This window comes from Onychostruthus taczanowskii, unplaced genomic scaffold (assembly GCF_017590055.1).
Source record: "Onychostruthus taczanowskii isolate IOZ18803 unplaced genomic scaffold, ASM1759005v1 scaffold84, whole genome shotgun sequence".
Lineage (NCBI taxonomy): Eukaryota > Metazoa > Chordata > Aves > Passeriformes > Passeridae > Onychostruthus > Onychostruthus taczanowskii.
Genome location: NW_024506332.1, coordinates 1,093,788 through 1,119,301, shown reverse-complemented (window position 1 = coordinate 1,119,301; position 25,514 = coordinate 1,093,788). Strand labels below are relative to the sequence as shown.

At 58.3% G+C, this 25,514-nt stretch overlaps 1 protein-coding gene across 1 annotated transcript in view; it reads right to left on the bottom strand.

Moving 5' to 3' along the window:
- Window positions 1-401: 401 nt before the first annotated feature.
- Window positions 402-25,514, bottom strand: part of PEBP4 (phosphatidylethanolamine binding protein 4) — a 73,500-nt gene continuing 48,387 nt past the window's right edge. The window contains exons 4-6 of the mRNA XM_041424915.1: window positions 7,137-7,182; window positions 6,129-6,245; window positions 402-493 (exon numbers count right to left, since the gene is read on the bottom strand). Of these exons, the coding sequence (XP_041280849.1) occupies window positions 402-493; window positions 6,129-6,245; window positions 7,137-7,182 (255 nt within the window). The remainder of the gene's footprint in view (window positions 494-6,128; window positions 6,246-7,136; window positions 7,183-25,514) is intronic.

The window sequence follows — 25,514 nt, the reverse complement described above, 5'->3', positions numbered from 1 at the left end:
ATCCCATGCAGATCCCAAAAAGCCAGACTCACCTGGCACTGCCCCGCGCTCGCTGCCACCACAGAGCCCCGTGTGCTCCATCCAAATTTTATTCAGGAAGCTGCAGGCATCAAAGTCCCCAAAGTGCCAGGGGGACATGCAGGGGGTCAAGTCAGAAATGGGGTGAAGGGGGGAGAAGGGGGGATGCCAGAATTGCTGGGATAGCCAGGTGAGCTGGGACACCTCCTGGCATGATCCCCAGAGGGAAAGAGAACTTGGTTTTGGGAGGGGAGGGCTGGGGCTGGGGCTCTGGGCTGGGAGCAGGGTGGGTTCATCCTCAGTGGTCCTGGGGTCCCCTCTGCTCCGGGCAGAGGTGGCTCTGTGGTGTGGGGATGTGCAGGGCAAGGAAGGGATGGCCGGAGTTAATCCTTGTAGTGTTTGGTGAGGAACTGGGTCGAGGCCACAGGGTGGCCCAGGTGAAAATCCTCCACGAAGTCCTTCAGGTCCCAGGTGCCTGGGGAGAGAGGAAAAGGGGGTGAGCAGGGCTGGAGGACGGCTGGAGAGGGGAGCACAGCGTGCAGCTGCTGCTCTGCCCCAAACCACATCCTGCACACCCCAGGAGGCCCCAGGGACAGCGGGGAGTCACGGGGACCCCAGCTCTGAGCATCCCGGGGGTACCTCGGCTCCTCTCCTGCCCCCTGACCTTTGGAGCAAACCTTCCTATGGCTTCCCACGAGCCCACCCCGGGGGTGGCCTGGCTGGAAATCCCCCTGGGGATGTCACAGGACATCCCCCGTCCCCCTCACTGGCATTTACGGAGCTGCTGCTCCACAGACTGCTGGAGCCGAGGGGGTTCCTCATTCCTGACCCTCCTCCCCCGCTGCCCGCCCTGACCCCGGGATCCCGGAGCTCTGGGGGCAGCTTCTGCTGGATCCAGCAGGGGGTTTTCCCACGTAGGCAGCAGGGAAACCCTCTCTGGGTCCAAGGGCAGGAGGGACTCCCTCATCCCCGGGCCCGTGGGGCAGAAATCCCCCTGTGCCCTGCCGGGGTCGGGCACCGAGCCTGTGTCTGGCTGGCGGCTGTGGGAGCGTCCTGCCCTGACTGGGGGGGTTTCCCTGGCACCCAAACCGCTCAGGCTGCCCCTCCTTGTGGGCCACCGGGGAAAGGGGCCCGTTGTTTATCTGAAACCTGTCCTCTCCTCTTCCTGGCTGCTCTTTAATGTCACGCGGCAGCCTGGCAGCCTTTATCTGCTGCCACATCTCAGCCCCGACTGGAGCACAGCGTCCCCTTTGCTCTTGCAAAAGTGCTGAGCAAAACCTGAGCTGCTGCATCACCTCCGTGGGGTGCTGATGGCTGGGGGAGCTGGTGGAGCTCCCACCTGCTCTCCACCTCGGGTTTGGAGCTCCAAAAAAAGCCCTGGAGATTCTCGTGGTGACGGCACCGCAGCCTGGAGCTGACTGGGATGCTCCGGGGCCAGGGAAGGAGCTCCCAGGGTGCCCAGCAAGGATCTGCATCCCACATTCCGGCTGGGATGAGATGTCGGAATGCACTGCTGAGGCTCCCAGGTGTCCCCTGCCACCCTCCGAGGACACAAACCAAACTGAGAGCAAGGACAGTCCCAATGTCCCGCAATGGGGTCACCGCCAGCCGGAACAGAGCCACGAGCCCCAAATTCCACCTCGGCAGGAGGGGCAGCCCCTCACTTGGCGGTGTCAGCCCACCCCCCCCCCCCCCCCCCCCCGTGCTGGGGGTCGCGATGAAGGTGGCACCAGGGGAAGGAGCCTCGGGGGGGCCGCTCCCGCTGTGCCGGCTGGGTGCCTTTCATCCGGAGCCTTTCAAAGCGCTGGGAAACCCCCCGGGAGAGCCGCGGGTGCCACACGGGGCTGGGTGAGAGCGAGACGAGGCACCCCCGACTCCCAGGGGTGCCGGAGCTGTCACTGATGTTCGCGGAGCCTCCGGAGAGGCGCGGATGAAAGGAGCCGGGGGAGGCAGAGCCTCTGCGGGGCTGCAGGCGCCGGCCCCGGCCCTCGCCCCGCGCGTGGGGCCGGGGTTTTTCCTGACCTACTTTCCTACCTGCCCTGGCACCGGCTGTGCCCGGCCCGTCGGGCCAGGAAAGCCCCGGGGCAGCCGCGGGTGTGGCCAAGGGGGGGATGCACCGGGGGGTGCCAGATTTGGGGCGCCGGGTCCCCCCTACACCAAATCCAACCCCTCGGGTGCATCCTCAAAGCGGGTGCCCCATCCCAGCGTGACCAGCTCCCTGTGCCAGCCATCCCAAACCACCCCAGCTGGCTCCCGGGGCTGGGGACTGTGAGTCACTGGGATCACGGAGCCGGGAAAGGAGCAGGGGGCCGGCCGGGGAGCCGAGGTCGCGGTGCCACTGTCCCCTCTCCCTGCCACAACAATACGGCGTTTCATCCGTGGCTTGGTCCGTTTTCAAGCTCATTTCCCAAAGGATTAAATCATCCCACTTGGCTCTTATCTGCTCACCCGCCGGAGGAAGAGGAGTGCCCGCTGACACCCACACGTGCGCGGCCGCCTGAGCCCGGAGCACCCGATGGGGAAACTGAGGCACGAGGCAACCGCTGGGCTCGGGGAGCTCGGCATCCCTCTAATCCCACAGGTTTCCCAGCGCTGCCGCTCTCTCCTGCCCACCCCCCAAACGCCGGTCCCCTCCTCCCCCGGCCCCCCGGCTGTAATTTATCAGCCTCATCAGCGGCGATGTTCTCCTGATGGGAGCCCTGATGCTTCTCTGCCAAGATTAATGATGTCCCAGCGGAGGTGGGCGGGAGGCCGGCAGCTCCTTTGGTCACCATTAAGTGACACCCGGGGACTGGGGCCGGCACCGTGCTCTCCCCGCAGCCCTTTGCCGCCTCCCGTCCCGGCCGCAGCCTTTCCCTCCCCGCCGGGGCCCAGTCCAACCCGATTTTCCAGCTGGGTGGATCGGATTGGAGGCGCACAAGGTCGGCTCATGAGTCAATGCCGCGGCCCCGATCCGGAGCTGGAGCTGGAGAGGGATGGAGCCACGGGCTGGCCGGGCTCATCCCCGTCCCTGCTCCCCAAAGGACTTGTTGCTTCCAGGAGGCAAAATTTCTGGGAGGAAAAAAAATCCACTCCCGGTTGTAGAACATCTTTCCAGGGCAGGAGGGGCTTTGGGAATGCCGGAGCTGATGGGAAAAGGTGGAAGCACAGGGATGAACTCAGGTGCAATTAAGCCTCAAGATTTTGTGCTAATTAAAGATCCCCCTCGATGAAAGCTGTGGGGGAACTTTAATTCCCCAGCAGCACAGCCGGGGTCTGGTGGGTGCCTGAATTCCCCAGCTGAGGGATTTCCCGTGGATCGAGAGCCGCCCCGGGATGCGACGGCGGCTGTGACATTTCACAGACCACAAATTATTATCTTGCATCTCCCCAAAACACAGCCACGGCTTGTAACACTTCTGGCTGCGAGGGAAGTGGGGTGAGTGGCAGGAAGAGCCGTGGGGACACCTCAAACGTCCCCACCTTCGGTACTGAGCAGGGACAGAGCTGGTGCTCGGTGACAATTCAGTGGCAAGGCCAAAAACTGAAGTGAATCAGAGTCCAGAGGAGAAACTGAGGCTCTGAGTTGTTTGCCCGAGGTCACACGGAGCCGGCTGGTGCCGGGATTGATCAGAAACCCTCACAGGGAAGGATCAGGGTGGATTTTTTTCCCTGATGAAACAAGATTTTTGCTCAAGAGCCGCCCTGGAGAAACACCCCGGCCGTAAACAACTGATTTCCACATTGCCACGAGTGACAGGGGGACGTGTCCAGGTCCTGCAGCCCTTCCAGCACCCAACCTGTGCCCGTCAGTGCCACCCCAACCAGGACATCCCCACGGCAGGGTGGAAATGTCCCTGCTCCTCTGAGCTGCTGGCACTGCGCAGCCAGGCAGGGAGGGAGAAGAAACAGGGATTTGTTTTCCACTCTCGCCGTTGCCCCTCGCGCTTTAAATTCCCAGGGATCTTTCCCAGGAGCAGGGACAGGCGAAGCGGGCAGGTCCTGGTTTAGTGCCCTCTTCTGGAGGCTCCGGCCGAGCTCCTGCCATCCCGCCTGGCACTGTCACCTCCCCCGGCTCGGCCACGCTCGGCCCGGGACCTTGCCTGGCCTGGCCGCCTGCACACATCCCGTGCCAGGAGGGAATTTTTCTGGGAGCTGAGCAGAAACGCTCTGGTGGGGCTCAGCTCTGCCAGGGGACGAGCTGCCAGAGGGAGGGATGCCCAGCACAGGGATGCAGAACTGGAGGCTGGACACATCCCGAGGCTGGGATGGGCCAGTGCCCGGTCAGGACATGTCCCTGTCCAGGGCTGGTGGTGATGGGCGTCCCCAGCCTCGGTGAGACAGAGATGTCGCTGTCACCAGATGTAGGACGGAGTAAAAACAGCAAGGAGGGGTTCATTTGAGGCCAAATAAGATGGGAAATTCTGAGCAAGGATGCAAACTGTGCCTGCGGCATCGCTGGGAGAACCTGCACCGCTTCTGCTGCAGGAGAGGAGCAAGGCAGAGCCCGGGATGGCTTCTCCTCCGTGATCCTTTGGGATTGGGGTCACCCCCTCCTCGTTCCCACCTTCTCCCAAAGGTGTCTGCTCCTGCTCCCCGTGTGCTGCCTGTGCAGCACAGGGCTGGATGCACCAGCAGATCCATCGGCGTTCATCCCACTGCCTTGGGGATGGATTTATTTAAAATGCTTGAGACACCAAAATCTTATTCTTTGGCTGCTTTTAGGGCTCATTCCCTGGGAATAGAGATGATGGATTGTCGATGTCTGAACCTAGCAGCATCCTCCAGCCAGGCCAAGGATGTGATGCAGCAGTGAAATGGTTAAAAATAACCTTCAACCGACTCCTTAAACATAAGCCCCTGCCAGACCCCCGCAGCTGCCTGACAAACGATGCTGAGGCATCGGATCCTGCGGAAAAATATCCAAAATATCCGCTGGGTCTTTCCCAGGAAGTGCGGGAAGGGCTGGGAAACACAGATGGGATGGGGACAGCGGCAGCTGGGGAATGCCCGGCCACCCCCGCCTTGGGGACAGCGGGGTGCTGGGGCACCTTCCCCGGGGGTGACATCTGGGGGGCTGGAGACGCATATCCTGCTAAAAAGAGGATTTGTCTGGAAAAAGCTCCTTGGTGGGTGTCTCTGTGTCCCTTCCCAGCTCTGGGATGCTGCGGTGGGAATGTGGGGACAACACGGAGCCCCCTCCTCCCGGCAGAAATGAGGGGCTGGCAGGGGGGTGACATCAGCCGTGTCATTAAGAAGCGGAGCTAATGAGCCAGAAAACAAAGCCAAGGGCAGGGAGAACCCGCAGGGAGGCTCACGGCAGCCTCATCCCGCTCCGGCCATGGGATGAGCACCACGGCTCAGTGCCGGCACGGGGGCAGGGGCTGTCCCAGAGCCCCCCGGAGCCAGCCCCCGCTCCGGGCCGGGCTCTGTGGGTTCCCAGGCACGGGGTGAGTCAGGCACAGCCTGAGCACAGCCCAGACACACCGACCTGACCTGCCCGTCGAGCCCTGCTCATGTGGTCCCAGCTGGGAAAGTTTTGAAATTTCCCTTGTGGAGGCCACGTGAGGCACAGGGGCCCGAGCTGCAGGCAGGGCAGGGAGGAGCCCGCGCCTGGCACCGGCCGGGATGGATCCCTGCCCGTGCCAGGCTCCTGCAGGCTGCCCCGGCATGGAGCAGCAGCAACGGTTCCCTCGGCATTTTGGGGGTCTCGGCCGCTCCATCCCTTCGGTGAAAGATTTTGGGAGGAGCCGGGGAGCTGGGAGTTGGCGGGCGTTGTGTCAGCCCGGTTTGAGCAATCCCTTGCTAAACCTTCTCCGCGGCTGATCCTTATCCGCCCGCTCCGAGGTGCCGCTGATGCAACTCCCGCCGCTCGGGCTGGGGGGATGTGCCAGCAAGGGCTGCATTTCACAGCCCACATCTCTCCCTGCTTCCGATCCCGCTAGCCAGGCCGTTACCAGACGTTTTCCAAGGGTTCCTGCTGCCTGGCAAGGATTTAACACCTCACCCACGTCCCCTGGAAGGATCCCTTTGCACCGAGCGGGCATCCCCAGCCTGCCGGAGCACGCGGCGTTGCCCACGGCCCCGGAAAAGCCCCTCGGGGCGGGGATGGAGGGCAGGCGGGTCCTTACCCAGCGACTGCTGCTCCTCGGAGCTCAGGGAGATGGTCTGGTGCTGCGGCTGCCGGTACAGGCGGAACTGGTAGCGGTGGTAGCCGCTGTAGCGCGAGGGCTTGGGCCGCCCGTAATCTGGGAGGCAGAAGAGAAGGGCTGAGTGTCCCTCTGAGCCACCAGAACCAGTCATTCACCACCTCCTCAGGCTGGGATCAGCTCTCCCACTCAGCCCCCTGCATTGGGACCCCTCATCACACCCTGACCTCCCCTCCCTCCATGCCCTTCCCATGTCTGCACCCTCCCTGCTGGGTGCAGCCTCCCCTGGGCAGGGAGGACAAACCTGAGACCCCCAGCCCCCCACCAGGGCACGGCCAGCACCCCTTGGGCTGCCCCAGGGGGGTCCTGGGGTCTTGTGTTGTGCTCCAGGCTGGGAGGGAGCAGGGAACAGCTGCCCAGATGTGGGGCCTGCAGCTGGCTCAGGGCATGTCCAGCTGCTGAGCACAGAGGCTGTCCCTGGCAAAGGGACATCCAAGGGATGCACAACACAGTCACCCCTCGGCCTCCATCAGGGACAGGAGGATGTGACACCGAGGGACAAGAGGCTGAAGCTCTGCCAGGACTCAGTCACCTGCAGCCAGGTGAGCCCCCAGCCCCTCTCCCCTGGGCTGTGACCTCCCTGAGCCACATCTGGACCATTTGGAACCGAAAGTCTTTGCTCCTGCAACATCACAGGAGTTGTTGGGATTCACCCGCTTTTATCTTGTCTTCTTCTTTTGGGTTTTATCCCTCCCCCCTCTTTTTGCACTGGTTTGGAGCCTTTCCAACTGCTGGGGAGTTTTTAAACCACTTTTACCTCTAGAAAAAAGAAGAGAAAAAGTGGCTCCTGTTTCAGACAGTGCCCAGCTGTGCCCCAGGGAGCTCCTTGTGTCTCCCCCGGTGTCCTGGTGTGCCCACCCCAGCCAGCACTGTCACCCCCTCGTCCCAGCTGGCTGAGACCCCATCCCCTCATTTGGGGTCTGCACTCACCTGTCAGGACCTTCCCTTTGATCTTCCCAACCCTCAGATCCGAACCCTGAAAGGACAAAAAAGAGGGAGCTCAGGTGAAACTGTCATCTTCAGGAGAAACACAGGGGGATGGAGCCCTCCTGCCCCCACAGCGCTGCCTGCTTCTCCCCAGGGATTCATTTTCCAACGTTTTGTGTGTTTGCCTTGTAAAGATCATTTTCTTCTTGTAAAGAGAATTTTCTCCAGGTGGGTGGAAGGAGCGTGCCAGGGCTTTTCTTTGGCTCTTTGGGATTTAGGGGCTTGACCCACAGTGCCCTGGCACAGGTGACACTGCTGTCACCTGCACACAGGCACCATCCATGATCTGGAGATCCAGGCCAGAGATCCAGGCTGTGGCACCCTGGGAAAGCCACAAAAATTCTGTTAAAAGCCTCGGTGCTGCTCAGCACAGCAGCATTTGGGAGAGCTGGCCCATTCCTTGTGGGATTGTGGTGATTTCCAGCAGCAAAAGCTGGAAAAAAGCTTTGGCTTTGCTCTCAACAGAAACTCCTGCTCCAGAGCTTGTCCCACTGGAGGCCTGGCTCTCCATCCCCGTCCTGGGATTCTTCCCAGGAGCAGGGAGCCTTTCCTGGGACACTGAGCATCCTGTGGGGACTGCATGGGTGACAAAGGGACAATGCCAGGAGCTGGATCCACATCCTGGCCCCGCACATCCCACCTCACCCCTGACCTGCTGTGCTATTCCCGGCCATTCCCAACCTCCCAGCGCTCGTAAATCCTCTCCTACAGCACCCGTTATTCCAGTCCTGCCCACACACGCTCCTCTGCCAGGCCTCCTCCGTCCTAACCTGCCCTGGGAGTTATTATCCCAAAAAAAAGATGCCTCAGATAACTCCCAGCAAAAGTGCACGTGGGGAGCAGGATTCGGTGCCTCGGCTCCCCGCGATCAAAGCTTCCCTCTCCCTCCAAAGGAAACTGCTCTGCACTGAGTCACGGCCGGTGACAGCCTCCTGCCAGCTGCCCCAAAGGTCACCGGGGAGCCAAGAGCTCCCTCAGATCCTTGGATATCGGCTCCCCGAGTCCTGCTCGCCACCTTGGCAGCTGCAGCCGAAGCACCCCGGTGACAGGGAGCTGCTGAGTGAGGATCTGGGCAGGCCTGGGTGCCGGGATCGCAGCGGGAGGGGAAGGCGCAGCGCCGGATGTGAGGGGACAGGCACCGGGGGGTGCCGGAGGGGACACACGGAGCCGCGGGGCCGCTGGGGCCCTGCCCAGATGTGCACACCCGCGCCATCCAGATGCGCACACCCGCGCCATCCGGATGTGCACACCCGCGCCATCCAAATGCGCACACCGGCCGCATCCAGATGTGCCCCTCCAGCCCACCCGCACGGGCTCGCCCCTCCTCCGCCCAGATGTGCACAGGTGCCCGAGCCCTCCAGCTGTGCCTGCTCCCCCAGATGTGCCGCTGCCCGGCGGGGGGAAGCTGCCGGCGCATCCCGAGCTCATCCCGAGCTCATCCCGAGCTCGCCGTGCGGCCGGGCCGGCTGCCAGCCCCAGCTCTTCAAAGGCACGGACTGCGGGTTTCTCTCCGCTCCTGGCAGGAACGCTCCCGTGCGGGGACAGCGCTGCTATTCCTGGCTTTGCCAGGGGCTTATCGGGCCGGGCCGGGCCTCCTCCCGCTCCCCTGCCCGCTGATGTGGGCTGCCAGCTCGCCCCGAGATGCTGCGGGTTCCTCGCTAGCCCCGGGCATGGGAGAGTCAAAGGATAAAACTCCTTTTTAAGAGCAAGAACAGGAAGAGGGCGGGAGGGAGAAAGTCGGGATGAGCACTCCAAACCCTGCCTGCCTTTTTTTTTTTTTTTTTTTTTTTTTTTTCCTTTAATAGTAAACAGCTATCCTGGGAGCAAGGAGCAAGCTCTGGGCACGGCTGCCGGGATACGGGAGGGATTGGAGAGGTGGGGTGTGACGCCCTGTGACATTTTCTCCTTGTTTTTCGCTCAGGGGATGGTTTATTGGAGGAATAACCCCCCCTTCAGCCCCTTTCCCCTTTGCTGACACGCCGGTGAGGGCGAGGGGAGCATCACACTCCGGCAGCTCCCAAAGATCCCTGCCACGAGCCGAGCTAATGGACACTGATGAGCTGCCGCGTTTATTAATGCCCTTTTATGAGAGCATTAATAGTTCCTAATGACACCATTTGAGCTTCCCAGCCTTTTATCTCCTCTTTCTCTCTTTCCCCTGCCGAGGACACGGTGTAGGAGGTGGAATTAGATATTCCCACCCTCCGGTCTGTGGCGGGTGGGGTCGAGAGCTGGCGGGGCACGGGATGCTCGTGCAGAGACCTGGGAAGCCTGAAAAAATCTGTGCCACACACTTCGAGTGCCAGCAGCTGCTCTCCGCGACCGTTTCCTCGGCCAAAGGAGTAGGGAATTTTATCCCTGTCATTTCTGGTGGCCTGGACACCGAGCGAGGCTCCCTGGGAGCTCACGGCCAGCCCTCGCTGCTGCCTGCACGTCGCAGCCGAGGAAGGGGGGAATAAATAAATAAACACAGATAAATTAAAGGCAGTGAGTCACCTTGTGTTTTCCTCTTGATCTTTTTGTTTTCTTTTCACCCCCTTCCCTTTCTTCCCCCTCTCCAGAACGTGTCTGATCCCATCGGAGAGGAGGGGAAAGGGATGGGTGGCGAGCTCTCGCCAGCGATTCGCCCGGGCGAGGACGGAGGGTTTATGGAAAGTGGGTGTGGGAATCGGCACAATCGCTGGCAGGGGACCAGGACAAACAGATGACGGATGGGACCCGGGGAAGTGCAGCCGAGCAGGGCTGGGCTGCTCCTGCCTCGCCGGGAGCGCGTCCCAACCCGGCCCCGGGGACCTCGGGACACCGGGGGGGCTCAGCCAGGTGCGGGGGCTGCATCCCATGGGAAGCGTCCGAGGGGCCGGGCCGGCATTAACCAACAATTATCCGAGGGGGAAGCTGATCCCAGGCACCCGGGGTTCCTCCCGCACTGCTCCTCGCCAGCAGGAGCTTGACGGGGCCGAGCGGCTTCAAAGCCGGCCCAGCGGGAGCCCAGATTTGGTCTCCTCAGCTCCTGTGATCTCTGGAATGAGGTCAGGATGGAGGAATTGGCTCAGCGAGCACAGGGGAGCATCCCGGGAAAGGTAGAGCCACTGGGATGGCAACCCAGCTTCCCTGCGAGGCTGGATCGGGGAATAAAAGGATGAGATGCTAATTGCAGGTGGATCTGGATCTGTTCCACCGTGTCCTTGCAGAGGAAGGTGAAATTTTGGGGTTTCCTCCTCCCCACCAAAGCCAGCAGCAGCGGGGAGGACCACTCCTCCCCCAGCTCCCAGAACCATCCGGGCTCGTCCTGCTTTCCAACAAAAAGCATGTGAGCAAAGAGCCGATCCAAGAGAAACTCTCCCTCCAATTATCCCCGCGCTCGGGGAGGCCAGGAGGGAGCAGGGCAGGGCCCGGCCAGCTCCCAGCACTCCCAAACTCTGGCATTTCCCAGCTCAGCCGCCTGTTTGAGCAGCAGCTCGCTTCCAGAGGGATCCTGGTGCTGCATCTGGGGCATGGGATGCTCCCAAAGGGCTCGGGCTCGCCCACGCCGCCCCGACCCGCTCGCTCCCAGCCCAGCCTTGCTTTTCCCGTCAGCGTCGAGCCGGGGTTGGGCGCCTGAAGGAGCCTGTCAGCCCCGACCCTGCGAGTCCCTCCGTGATGAGAAGTGTCACATCCCATTACGCCAGCCCTGCTGTGCCGCTGGATTGTCGTGGGCTCTCCGTCGGGAGAGAAACCGGGAGGAAGAGGAAAAAATACGGAGAAGCACAGAAATGGTTCTCCTGGAGGAAGCAGGGCGGGAGAGGCACCTTCCAGCCAGGATGGGAAAGGTTTCATTGGGAATGGCCTCCCCTGGCTGCTCTGTTACTCCAAAGTGGTTTTCTACAGCATTCCCAGGGCAGGGATGAGACCCCAGAGAGGCTGGATCCCATCCCACCCCAGATCCAGAGAAACCTCCCCTTCCTGCTGGAGCCAGCCCAGCTTTCCCAACCCCAAACCTTCTCCTCAGCCTCCTGCTCTGGTGCTTCCCCGCAGCCCCAGTTCCTGGATCCTGCCGTGACTCAGGGCCCTGGCTTTGTGCTCTGAGCCGGTTTCACTCTCCGGGCACAGCTGGAGACATGGCCAGGCCATCCTGGACCTGAGGCAGGAATGATTCCCAGAATTTCCCTGCACCCCACATCTCCTTCCAAACTTCCCACCCGCATCCTCACTGCCCAGACACTTTGCTTTGTAAGGAACAGGAGTCAATCCTCTCTCCAGAGCCTCCTGCTCCTCTCACAGGCTCCAGGCATGTCCAGTGCAGCCCTGTGGTCCCCAAGGAGGGTGGGACACATGGAATCAGCCCATCTCCAGCTGCCAACCTCCTTACCCAGAGCCCATTACTTTAATTGATTACATGCTATATTAATGGAATTCCACCCTTCCAAGCGATATTTGACTTGTTCCCTGTCAGTCTGCACCTGAAAAATTGATAAACCACCGTGATCTGAGCCACATGCAGGCAGAAAAGAGTGGAGAAGGCACTTTTCCTTCTACAGGGAACTTTTCAGGGCAGATCCAGAACCTCAGGAAAGCTGAACCTGGGTGGGTTGGATTTGTCTGTTTGAGGATTGATACAGCCAGAAGCACCAACACTGGGTGATTTTAACCCCAAAATCTTGCCAGGACACCCCATCCCAGCAGACACTGACCAACACCGACAGCACACCCTCATGCCAAAAAATTCTCTGAGGCTCATCACAACTCCTGGGAATCTTTGCTGAGGGTCCCCAAGGAGCAGGAAGGGTCCCATTGTCACCCTTGGGAGGCTCAGGTTGGAGCAGGCCTGGAGATGTCACCTCTCCAGCACGGATCTGAAGACCCTCTCCCACTTTTCCAGGGTCTGAACTCCAAGGATTTACCCCTACAGCCTTTAGGATCCTTAGGCAGCTCTTGGCACGGCCTGGAAGATTTTCTAGCTCACAATAAATGGGGAAGGCGACCATAAAAATATATTAAAAAATAAATATCGGGCACGGTTGTAATTTAAATGCAGCTTTGTCTGATCCACCCTAACGCCGCAGGGGAGGACGTGCCACGGGTTATTAACTGAGCAAAATAAACATAAATCACCTCTGTGCCTGGCTTTTGCAAGGTTTTCTTAATCTGGAAACAAAACCCTGCACTCCATAACCCGAACCATCCCTGGCAGGGACCTTCCCAGGCTCCTGCCTCCCTGCTGGCAGCCCCAGGATGGCATTCCCAGTGCCAGCACCTCCCTGTGCAAGGAGGGAGGCTCTGCTGGGTGAATTTCCAAGCAGACACAGATCCCTGCCCGGCTTAGGCACAGCTGGCACGGCTGCTGTGCCCATCTGCACCCTTCCTGCAGGATGTAGGTGAGGGGTAGGGTTAGGCTGTGATGACACCGGGAGGCTTTTGAAACCTCAGACAAAACATTTGTGTTGGATGCCCTTCCGGATTGGGTTGGAGGTTGGTTTTTTTTGTGGTTTTTTTTTTTTTTTTTGGGTTTTTTTTTTTTTTTTTGGGTTTTGTTTTTTTTTTTTTTTTTACAAAACACCTGCAGGATTGTGGAGGCAGCTGGGGGTGGGAATGGGATGCAGGATGCTGGGCTCTCTTCCCAAAAGTGCAGCAGAGCTGCTGTGGGAGGGCACGGGAGATGGGGCTTTGCCAGGACACTCCTGGCATGGGCTGGAATGCTGGATTTGGTGGCTTTGCCAAGAAACTTCATGGAGGAGTTTCCCTGCTCCCCCCTTCCTTTGCACCCCTGCAGGGAAGCTCCAGGGGTTTGCTGGAGTGAGATGGAGGTTGAATAAAATCAAAGTTGAATAAAATGAAGGTTGAACAAATGATGGCTGAATAAAATGACGGCGGAATAAAATCAAAGTTGAATAAAACGATGCTTGAGCAAATGATGGGGGAATAAAATGGAAGTTGAATAAAATGACGGCTGAACAAATGACGGTCACGCCAGGTTGTGGAGAGGGCTGTGCTCTCCCTGCTCGGGGGATCGGGGGGTGGCTGCACCCCAAAGCCCCTTGTGGGGCCCTGCCCGGTCACACCCCGCTGCCGCTGCTGTAAAGCCGGGTGATAAATGAGGGATGCGATTGCTAAGAACAACAGGGATGTTGATAGCAACCCCAGGGGTGTGTTAGGAAGCTGCGTGGATGCCGGGCTCGGCGCTGGCTGCCTTTAACAGCCCCACGGTGTCGCAATTCCGGGCGAGCTCCCGGCGGAGCTGGCTGCGGGATGAATCACCCTGACCCAGTGGCCCGGGGCTGGCCCGGCCAGAAGAGGGCTGGGGTGGGATTTGTCCGGCTCAGGATCCGGCCAGGACCCCCCTGGAGCATCCTCCTCCTCCTCAGTGGGATGCTGCTCTGCTGGGGTGGGAAGTGGTGCTGGATCTGCAGGAGGAGGAGGAGGAGGGGGTGAGGATGGCTCGGGCACGAGGAGGAAGGCACTTTGTGCCCCTCACTGTGGAGGTGGCACCGCTCAAATGCCACTTGTGACACCCAGGGGAGACCACGCCTGCATTTGGTGCCCTGGGCTTTGCCACCAGCCCAGTCCTTCCCAGGAGCTCCACCAGGATCTCCCTTCATCCACCCCATGGATCTGGGCTCCCTCGGTGCTCCTCCATCACCCCCAGCTCTGACGGGACACCCCCAAAATGCCACAAGAGCCCCCGAGAAAGGTGAACCTCAAGAGGTCTCCACAAAGCCCCTGAGATTCCAGCAGGAGGAACGAGCTTGACCTGGCCAGAAAAAAGGGCTGGGTAGGACTGGGAAGGTCTTTCCCATCCCATTCCTTCAGAGTGGAAAACTTGCTGGCCCTGCGTGCGTGTAGCTTTAAGATGAGTTTGCTTTTCCAGCAGCAGATTTCCGGAGGATTCTTGGAGAAACACCAAATTTTGCCTAATTCAGTCATTTAAAGGCCCGTAGCCTGAATTCTGTGCGGATGAGAGCAGAGCCTGCACTGGAACCTTCCCTTGGGATGCATCCCTGGGGAGGCTCTGCTGCTGTGTCACCTTTGGGCACCGGGATAATTTCCTGTGGTGCTTGGGAAGGGCCGGCACATTCCCAGTGCTGCCACCAGCCAGGCTGTGGTCACCAGCAATAACCACGGCCCTGGGGCACGAGGGCCTCACCTCTGAACCACACATCCCTCTGCCAGGCTGGAATCCTGCAATGCTTTGGGTGGAAGGAGATGTTAAATCCCACCCAGTGCCAGCCCTGCCATGGCAGGGACACCTCCCACTGTCCCAGGGGCTCCAGCCTGGCCTTGGGCACTGCCAGGGATCCAGGGGCAGCCCCAGCTCCTCTGGGAATTCCATCCCAGCCCCTCCCCACCCTCCCAGCCAGGAATTCCTTCCCGATATCCCATCCATCCCTGCCCTCTGGCAGTGGAAGCCATTCCCTGTGTCCTGTCCCTCCATCCCTTGTCCCCAGCCCCTCTCCAGCTCTCCTGGAGCCCCTTCAGGCCCTGCCAGGGGCTCTGAGCTCTCCCTGGAGCCTTCTCCTCTCCAGGTGAGCATTCCCAGCCCTGGAGCAGCTCAGTGCCCTCCTCTGGGCTCATTCCAGCAGCTCCAGGTCCTTGTGATGCTGGGGACCCCGAGCTGCAGGTGGGGTGTCCCCAGAGCGGGGCAGAGGGGGAAGAATCCCCTCCCTGCACTTTCTGGCCGTGCTGTGGTGATTTTGGGGCTTGCACCCAGCCGTGACCACCGACAGACCCCGGTGGGATTCGGGGTCGGACGCTGAGCCCATCCCGCCCCCAGATCCCACACGGACACCAAATCCCCCCCCGAGCCGGCCGGGGGGGCTGCCGGGGGTGCTCTCCCACACCGCAAAACCCTCCCCTGCAAATTCCTCCTCCCTGGGGTGTCTGATCCCCGTCCCAGGCACCTTCCCGGGCGCGGGGGCGGATCAAAGCCCGCGCGTGCCAGTCCTGCTCCCGCTCTGGGCCAATTTGGCTATTTCGGCTTCCCTAATCTGATGGGAGCGGGAGCTTGGGCTTGGGGGGGCTCATTTATTCCTCTGACGGTTTTTGGGGGTGTTTTTGTGGGTTTTCCTTTTCTTTCTTTTTTTTTTTTTTATTTTTTGTTATTTTTCCTTCTGTCCGCTGTCCCAAAAAAATTAAAATTTCTCCCTTTCGCCCCCTATGACGACAGCCCCGGCCGGGAGGGGACGGCGCTGCCCGGCCCCCGCCAGCGCATCCGGGCGGGCTCGGCCTCGCCGCTCCCCCCAAAACCCCCCCACGCCGCTTCCTGACGGCTGGAATTGGCAGCACTCGGAGGGAGAGTCCAGAGCTGCCCTTGGGACTGGAGAAACTCCAGCCGGAAACTCTCCGGAGCAGCACGAGCTCTCCTCGCTTTTCCCTCCTTGCTCGGGGAGGGGGTGCCCGGCAAGGACGGGATGCTCAGGAGCGCTTTGCAGGCATTCGGATGATGAAGAGGAGCCAAATGCACCTTTTTTAATGGAGTTTTTTGCCTGCTGAGCATCCCTCGGCCCGCAGGTTCTTGGCAGTGCTGCTGACACCCCCAAAACCCCCAAAAATGCAAGGGCAGCAGCAGGAGGAGGACGAGGGGTTAACGGCAGCGCTGCTGCTGCTGCTGCTCGCCTGCCAAAAGCCGCTCCGGCGGTGCCACGGACTTCCCGTTCTTCCATAAAAGTCCACCGGATCCCGGCTCCCGTGGGATGCTGCAGGGAGGGGGCTGAGCCGCCCTACCTGGGGCGCGTGCAAGCGCCGGGGGCTGTTTGTGCAGCGCCTCCCAAAAAAAAACCCCAAAAAAAAACCACCTCGGGAGCCGGGAGGCAGCGCTCGCCCCGCTCCCTGCCCTGGCTCGGGCTCCGGAGGGGGGAAAAACTCTTTTTTATTTTTATTTATTTTTTTTTTTAAACGTATTTTGGGGGCGGCGAAACGCGAGGCGGCCCCGTTCCAGCCGGGCTGGGAAGGGATGTGGGGAAAAAAACCGGGAAGGGATGGCCGGGCTGGGGCAGCACGTACTGCTCCTCACGGAGTTCCAGCAGCCCTGCTCCCCTCCAGGAGACCCCGAGCTCCTTCCCCACCGCGGTGGAGAGACCCTGGAGAGGCCGGTGGGAAGCAGGGAGAGCAGAAACACGAGGGGTGTACCCCCCGTGGAGCCTCCTTCTGCTCCAACCCCTTCCCAAACCAAGCTTGGACCTCCCAGCACCCCAAAATAGCCCCCCCCCCCAGCTCCAGCCCTGATTATTTTGGGACACTTGAGGGTGGTGGTGCAAATATAAAGACCGAGAGGTCTTTTCCCAGCCCTGATCCCAAACCAAGGGGTCTCCCAGAGAAGCTGTGGCTGCCCCAGCCTGGGAAGTGTCCAAGGCCAGCTCGATGGGGTTTGGAACACCCTGGGCTGGAGGAACGGAAGGAGATCGGTTTCAAGGTCCCTTCCAACCCAAACCACTCCACGATCCTGTGAAACTGCGTTTTCCCAGGAATTTGGATGGAGCAGAAAGGTAAAAAGAAACAAAAGCAGGAGCTGCTCTTCTTCCCCACAGGGTTGCTCAAACTCCCCCCACACTGCTCTGAGCTCAAACCCCACAGATTTAGGATTTACACCCCAATTCCGCCCCGGGGCTGCACCCGGGGACACCGCAGCAGGTCCCTGTGTTCGGGGGGTGTCCCCAAGGCAGGACGAGTGGGGGTCGTCCCTTGACCCCCCCTCGCTGGCAGGCAGCTCGCCCGAGCCCCGGCTCAGTTACAGCAGCAGACGAGATGTCATCACACCGAGAGCCCGGGGCTTGCATCACAAGTGTCTTGCAACGAAGAAAGCCAAATTTTTTACAGGAGCAGCACACACGCTCTCCCTCTCTCTCTCTCACACACACACAGCCTCGGTAATTAACTTAATAGGTTTCTTACAGAATGCCCCGTGAGTGATGCTCAACATATTCAAGTGTTGACAAGACGGCGCTGAACCCGACGCCTACACAACGGGCAAACGAGGCTCGGAGCGCAGACACACCTTCATTGTCTGAAACTTGTAGTAAAACTCCGAACCCGCCCTTGTGAAATGGGGAGCTGAGCAGATGGGGCTGAGTAACCCTTCAGCTGCCAGGACCTGGTGCAGGACCTGGCAGGACCCAGGTGAGGTGGCGGCGGGTGGTGCCCAGGACCCCAAAATTAATTTATAAGTGGGCTGGGTGAGGTGGAGATCACAACAGATCCTTCCAGATACCTTTGGGATATGTAATTAAGAGTTTTTAGCCCACTGGGATCATCGTCCTTGATCCTTGTGGGTCCCTTCCAGCTCAGGCTATTCCACATTTCTGTGGTTTGTTGGGCACATAAACAAATCAGCAACTTCTCACTCCTCTACAAAAATATTCACCCTTCAGAAATCAGCTGTAGATCCAAGGGGATGAACATGGCCCTGTCTCTGGGTTTGTTCCAGATCAATATCTGGGCCACTAATATTAAAAAAAAGGCTGCTGGACAGTCCCTCCCTGTGTGTCACCTGCCCAGTTCCAAGAGGAATCATTCCCTTCCCTCCTGCCTCAGGAATTATGTCCTAAAAGACACGATTTTGGCTCATCTGTGCCGGGTGGGCTCAGATCCCCCTCCAAGGAAAACCAGCACCAAACACCCTCCTAAAGAGCCAACAGCACCCACAGTCACCCCCAAAAAAGGAGGAAAAAAAAGCCACTGAAGAAAGGAATAATGGGAAAACCAGTTTGGATGGGGTTGTGTTGCAAGAGGCAGCAGAGATCCATCTCCTGCTGATTTGGGATGGGATCTTGAGTCAGGAAAATTGCCTAAGAAAGGGTGGTCGTCTGTACAGGTTTCTCCAGGTTGGGAAACGTCCTGCCAGCGGCTGGGACCCGCGTGGAGCAATCCCAATCCCAGCCTGGCTGTCATCACGGGGCTGACGAGCTCCCAAACCCGTTGGGCTCCTCGGCGTCCCCTCCACGTGCGCGGGGCCCTGTCCCCATCGCCCGGATCGGATCCGCTTGGGGCAGGGGCAAAGTCTGTCAGCAGCTGCTGGGGACACCACAGCAGCACTGGGATCATTGCCAGTGTCACAGCCGTGTCCTTCAGAAGGGCTGGAACCCCAAATCGGTGACTTTTCCCTGTCCTCCTGCACGTTGTGACCTCAGGGCAGGCACCGGCCGCTGCAGGGATGCAGGATCCGTCATTGTTCCCGATCTTAAGGGTTGCAAAAGCATTTCAGAGGTTTTCATCAACAGAGCAAAAACCCTAGAACCTTGGGCATATTTCTGGGGGACTTTTCCAGTGCCAGAATCTTGGGAATATTTTTTAGGTGATTTTTCCAGCACCAGAACCTTGGGCACAGCTAATTTTGGGATGTTTTTCCAGCACCAGAACTTTGGGCACAGCGATTTTTGGGGTTTTTTTCCACACCCAAAGGTGGATACTGCAGACAAGACCTGGGCTGCAGACAGGCAGAAGAATCCACAGGGCTACGGTGCACGGGAATTAAGGATTTAGCTGGGAGTTAGCTCGGTATTGTCAGGGAATTAAAGGTTTACCTGCGCGTTGCAGACGGAGGCTTAAAGATTTTACAAACACACGAGATTTACAGCTCTCCTGAATTTCGACACCCTCGGGTTTACCCCGCCAGGGAGGATTTTGACCAGGTCTGGATGATTTCCCTGATGGGAACGGTGGTGGGAATTGGGGCTGAGGTTTAACCCACGGCCACGTGGCACCCGAAATCAGCCCAAGATCCTGAATCTGTCCGGGCTCTTGCAGAGATGGAGCCAAGTGGGATCAAATCCTAAAACTGCACGAGGTAAAGCCATCACCTCAGCATTCGCTGGACAAATAATCTTTGCATTAAAATCTCTTTTCTCTCATCAAAAATCTCAGTGGCATTCCAGATTTTTGGGAGTTGGAGCATCCCTTCCACCAGCACCTCCAGCAGCGATGGCTAGACCTTAAACCACACAACCCAGGTGAGACTGCGGGGCAGCAAATCCTGCACGTCCAACAACGCCTTCCCAAGCATTCCCAAGGATAAATCCTGATGGGATGCGAGGGAAACACATCCCAAACACCCCACAAACCCAGGGCTGACAGCCCGACCTGCTATCATCTGCCCATCGGGAATTGCAGCCGCTTGCATGCGTGGAGCGAGGCAGAGGTGCAGCAGCTGTGCAATTCCCAGCCCGGGGCGAGCGGCTCACCCACACACTGGGAACGGGAGCTGCAGGCCGGGCCCCGATGGAAGGAGGATAAAGCTGCCCTTACGTAAGGCCCGGGGTTGCGTGGAGGATCCGTGGCGGGAGCAGACTTGCTCTGGGCTCAGCCCGGACCGTGCCGGCAGCCCCGGGATGGATCCGGGCTGGAATACCCTGGGATGTGCAGCACGGGAGAAAACCTCACCCTCCTGCCCCCCCCCACGCTGGAGGTTCTCTCCCCATCTCTTCCCAAAAAATAGGTGTGAAATAGGTTGTTGTTCACGAGGGTGATTATTAATAATAACTCGGCTCTGTGGTGCTCCAGTTTTCCCGAGCTCCCTGGCAGCGTTCCGCCGGGCCCGGTGATTTAGTGCAACTTAATTATTCCTGGTGTTTCATCACCTCTTGTTTTTGATGTCTGTGTCTCTGTCAGGGCCTCACCTTCGTGACTAAGAGAGCCAGGGAAACAAACTGCTGGAAAAGGGAGTGAAAGGGGGAAAAACCCTGAGCTGGAGGGTGCTTGGAGACCAGGAAGGCTCAGGAAGGTGTCCCACGGGGATGCTCCATGCATTCCTGCTGCAGGATGGGATGGAGCCCCTCATGGGGTGTGGGGGCTCCCACCCAAACCCACCCCAGGTTTCAAGCCTTGGCTGTCATTCCCAGGAGCAGAGGGAGCAGCATTCCATGTCTGCTCCTTCCCAGAGGGAAAGGATGGCGCTGGGCCTTGTGTGCCCCTTAAACCCCTCAGCGAGGAGCTCGCGGCTCCCTGGGTCCTGGGAACTGTTGGATTTGCTGGATTTGGCTCCCAAAAACCTGGGAGCTGCCAGGTGGGGGCTGGTAATGGAATTCCTGTGGCTCCAAACCTTCCATCCCAACCACAAGCAGAGCCAGGAGCAGCTCCTGGGACTGTGCCTTGGATCCACCTTGAATCCCCGAGGGGACACCGGGAACACGCAGGGGGACACGGGAAGGACTCAGGGATGCACACAGGGAAGGAGCTGCTCCAGGGAAGGAGGAATTCCAGCTTCAGGGCTGGAAGGTGGAGCATCCTGCAGGGATGGGGCTGGAGGGGGATGAGCGACACAGGGCAGGGTGAGCACTGCCCCAAATCTGCTGGCTTTTCCTGAGAAATGAAAACCAGGAGCAGGTGGGATGAGGTGACCACCATTGTCCAACACTTCACACACAGTGGAAAGTGGGAAGAGTCCCTTGGAATGGCTAAAGAGCCTTTTGGGCTGCAAAAAGGGGATGCAGGGCTGGGATGCAGGGCTGGGATTGGGATGTAGCATTGGGATGCAGGGCTGGGATGCTGGGCTGGGATGCAGGGTGGAGATGAAATATTGGGATGCAGGGCTGGGATGCAATATTGGGACGCAGGGCCAGGATTTAGCACTGGGATGCAGGGTGGAGATGAAATATTGGGATGCAAGGCTCGGATGCAATATTGGGATGAGGGGCCAGGATGCAGGGTTGGGATATAGCACAAGGACACAGGCTGGGATGGAGGGCTGGCATTCAGGATTGGGATGCAGGATTGGGATGTTGTACTGGGGCACAGGTCTGGGAGGCAGGGCTGTGATATGGTACTGGGATATGATCTGGGGATACAGCACAGGGATATGGTACTGGGAACTGGCACTGGGATGTGGAACTGGGACATGGAACTGGGAACTGGCACTGGGACATGGAACTGGGATTTGGTACTGGGATATAGCACTGGGATGTGGCACTGGGTTTTGGTACTGGGATGTGCCACTGGGATGTGCCACTGGATACAGCACTGGGATGTGGCACTGGGACGTGGCACTGGGATACAGCACTGGGATGTGACACTGGGATGCAGCACTGGGATTTGGCACTGGGATTTGGCACTGGGATATGGCACTGGGATGTTGCCTGGGATGTTCCCACTTTGGGGCACAGCAGGGCAGCTCAGCAGGTGCCCAACCCGAGCGGAGGATGCTCCTGGATCTGTTTGGGATCTGCCAGCACCTCTCTGGCAGTGCCAGCCTGGCTCAGCATCCCAAGGATTTCACCCAACCCTGGGAACACCCAGGCTCCACTCCAGGCCGTGCCAAACTCCGCGAAGCCGGGGGAGAAAGCCAGGAATTTTCACAAAAAGGAGGAGAGAGAGAGAGAGAGAGGATGAAAAAGAAAAAAAAAAAAATCCCACAGCATTCCCAGTATTTCCCTGTGTGTCTGTGGCCTGGCGCAGCCCTTCTGCTCACTGCTCTGTTTATCCATGACAGACAACTAATTAACATCGGAGCCTCTTGAAAGGTCTTTTCAGAGGTAATGTTCTGACAGAGGATGTCAGTGAGGAGCAGTGATTTGTCTAAGCAGTGATCACATTGTTTCAGACTGAATGAGGTGAATATTAAACTGCTTTAAATGCACTCTTCATAAAGCACTAATTACATACTCCCGGGGGAGTACGGGCAAGGAATACTAAACAGCCGAAAAGTCAACAGAGTGCTTTTTATAGTATGTTGCTGGGTTCTGTGTTTTTCTGTCTTTCTTTCTCTCTCTCTCTCTCTTACAGTAAAATCACAGCACGCTGAAGAATACACATTTATAGCACAATGCTTCACATCTAATTATATGGCAATCATTAGTTTTAACCTGGGTGTATTATATTTTCTTTGATATATCGTGCCCCCCGGCATCTCTTTGCATAGAACACTTCCAAAAGCATTTTCTCCCCTCCCTGGAAAAAAATGTGCTTTTTTTTTTTCCTCCTTTCCAGTGCTAACATTTGCTTATAATTTTTTTTCTTCCCCCTAAACAATTTTTTTTTTTTAAATTGGCAGGAATAAAAAGGGGTAAAAAGAGGGGAGGAGGAGAAATCCGTTTAATCCAAATAAGAACCTGTTCCCTCCCTCCTGGAATCATGCACTTTATTATTACCAAGGTAACTCCACTGGGGTTTTAAAGGGGAAAGGAAACACAGAATGGGCCATTAATGAATTCCTGCAGATCCTGCTGCACTCCTGGTCTGGCTCGGCCAGAATTCCTGATGGGGGGAACAACTACTCCATGAATTATTTATTTTTTTAATAGCACAACTTGGGCGGAGGGGGGAGATTGAAGTAACCACAAATAAATCCTCCCCGCACTGAAAACCTCGCGATCTTCTCATCCGAGAAATGGAAAAATAAAAGAGCAGCGTGTGACAGGCCCGGGTGTCCTCGAGGAACCTGCTGTTCCTCCTGGGAAACCATGGGAAAGCTGGGAAGAGGTGGTGGGGACACAGATGAGGGGCACAAGAGCTGTTTGACCATAAATATTCCCCTAAATGTTCAAGGTCTGGCTCAAAAGCACGAGGTGCGGCTGAAATTTGGGAGAAACGCGGAGGATCTGCTCCAAACAGCAACTTTCCTGCCTCCCAGCACGTTCCAGGGGGTCTGAAGGGGCTTCAAGGAAGAGGGAGATGGACTTTTCACCCAGAATTTTAGTGGCAGGACAAGGAATAATGGATTCAAATGGAAAGAGGGGAAATTTAGTCAGGTATATGGAAGGAATTCCTCCCTGGGAGGATGGGGAGGCCCTGGATGGAATTCCCAGAGGAGCTGTGGCTACCCCATCCCTGGAAGTGCCCAAGGCCAGGCTGGAGCACCCTGGGATGGTGGGACGTGCCCCTGCCCATGGCAGGGGTGGGATGGGATGGAATTTAAGGTCCCTTCCAGCCCAAACCATTCTGGGATTGAGGGATTCCAAACGCACAGGGCTGGCTCCATAAATGTGGGGCCTGGCCCAAAAGCACAGGGTAGGAGTCAAAAACAGGAGCTATGGCTCAAATAAATTGAGCTGGATTCGCACGCAGAGGTCACAGCTCAAAAGCAGAGGCCATAGAATTGCAGAATCGTGGAATTGTTCCGCTTGGAAAAACCCTCCAAGGTCACCCAGTCCAAGCTGTGCCCGATCCCTGCCTTGTCACTGGGTGCCACTGAGTCCAGGAGTTCCTGGGACACCTCCAGGGATGGGCCCCCCAAACCTCCCTGGGCAGTTCCAAGGCTGAGCACCCTTTCCATGGGGAAATTCCTGCTGATGTCCAACCTGGCATGGCCTGAGGCCGTTCCCTCTGCTCTGTCCCTGGGATAAGATCCCAAATCCCCCGGCTGTCCCCTCCTGGCAGGAGCTGTGCAGAGCCACAAGGTCCCCCCTGAGCTCCTTTTCTCCAGGCTGAGCCCCTTCCCAGCTCCCTCAGCCTCTCCTGGTGCTCCAGCCCCATCCCAGCCCCATTCCCTGGATTCACTCCAGCCCCAGGACCGTCCCTCCGGCCATCCCAAGGGTGCAGCTCCTCCTGCCACGGACACTTTGTCACTGCTGTGTCACTCCAGGGCCACCCCTCTGCCCTGCCAAACCACCAGCCGAGGCCGTGGCTGCTCTGTCCATGCCCACACGCCCCGTTCCCAGGATCGATCCCTCTCCACGTGGCACCAGGTGCCCACGGATCCGGGCAGGAGCGCCGGGAGCGTCGCGCGGAGCCGGCGCTGGCTGGGCCCTTCCTTCGAGGTGCAAACTTCCTCGGAAAGGAAGAGTCATGCAGCCTTTAGAGTTGGGTTTTTTTTCCCCTTTCCTTTAAAGAACATGAAAGAATCTGATAATTACTTCTATCTACCACCCAACTGTACTAATTACCAACCTATTTCTTCACAGTATGACAGACACAGGCTCTCCAAAACACATAGAGATAAATTAGCACTAATTGGTTTTCCTCTGGCTGTTTGAATTAGTATTTAAAGCTCCAATTACAAAGCAGAATAATTACTATTAATGTCCTGTCGCAGTACAAAAGGCAGATATCTCGAGCGAGTCCAGGTGTATTATTACACCGATTACAGAATATTTAACCTGGCTCGTTAAGACAAAGACACGGGAAACTTTAAAAAGAGGGGGGAAAATAAAAGGGAAAAGAAAAACCACAGATGGTGGCAGGTCCCTGCAGGGGATGGATGGGGGGGGGGTCTTTGAAACCTGGGATGAGAGAGGTACGAGAAGGAGAGAGGGAAGAAGAGCAGAAAAGGAAAGGAGGGGGATGAGAAAAGAGCAGTTCTTTGGGAAAGCAAAGGAAATTTTGGGGGGTGAGAAGGATGCAAGTGCTGCTCTCCCAGGCAGAGTCCAGAGCACAAAAGGCAGAGCGTGGTGCTGGAGTGTCTCAGGGGTCATGACCCAATGCCTTCCTCCTCCTTCTCCTCCTCCTCTGGGAGGTTCCACATCCCTCGGAAGAGGAGCAAACCCAGCTCCTGCCCAGGGATGCTCTGGAGTGAGAACTGTCCCATGGGATGGAGGTGGGAAGGGGCAGGGACAGGACAGGCAGGACCATTCCAGCAGCTCCTCCATCCTGGGTCATCCAAAGGATCAGGAAGGATCAGGATGGAGCATCCCTGTCCCCAGCAGCTCCTCCATCCTGGGGATCCCAAGGATCAGGATGGAGCATCCCTGTCCCCAGCAGCTCCTCCATGCTGGTCATCCCAAGGGTCAGGAAGGATCAGGATGGAACATCCCTGTCCCTGCACTGCCATCATCCCACAGCAAATCCTGCAGGCCTGGGCTGTGCATCCAGCTGGGAACACACAGCCCCATCCCTGGCCTTCCCAGAGATAAGGAGGTCCCAGGTCTGGCTGTGCCATGCCACCACAGGGACAGTGCCACCATGGGGACAGTGCCATCACAGGGACAGTGCCATCACGGGGACAGTGCCACCATGGGGACAGTGCCACTCTGCCTGGCACTGGGTGGTCCCCTGGTGCAGGGGTCCACACAGGGTGACTCCTTCTTCCTCCCACTTCATCCATGTCTGGAAAATCTGAATGGGGGGATTCCTCTGGGCTGGGTTACCTGCACCTGCAGCCCCAAGGGAGACCCCAGAACCTGCCCCACAAGGGGAACCTTGAGGCCGGGGTGTTCCCACATGGATCACATCCCACAGCGGCCAGGACAGCATGGGGACAAGAAGGAAAGTCATTTTGGGGAGTGAAAGCTGTGGTTTTACCACCCCCAGGGCTGACAAACGGGGGCTCCACATCCCTCTGCCAGCCACCATCCTCCCCATGCTCCCCAGGGCTGGGATGTGCTCCCAGCATTCCATCGCTCTGGGCTGGCAGGGGTGGCACGGATGGGCAGCCTGGCAGTGCCCTCTGGTGCTCCCCATCCCCTGCCACCAGCCTGGCCCTGC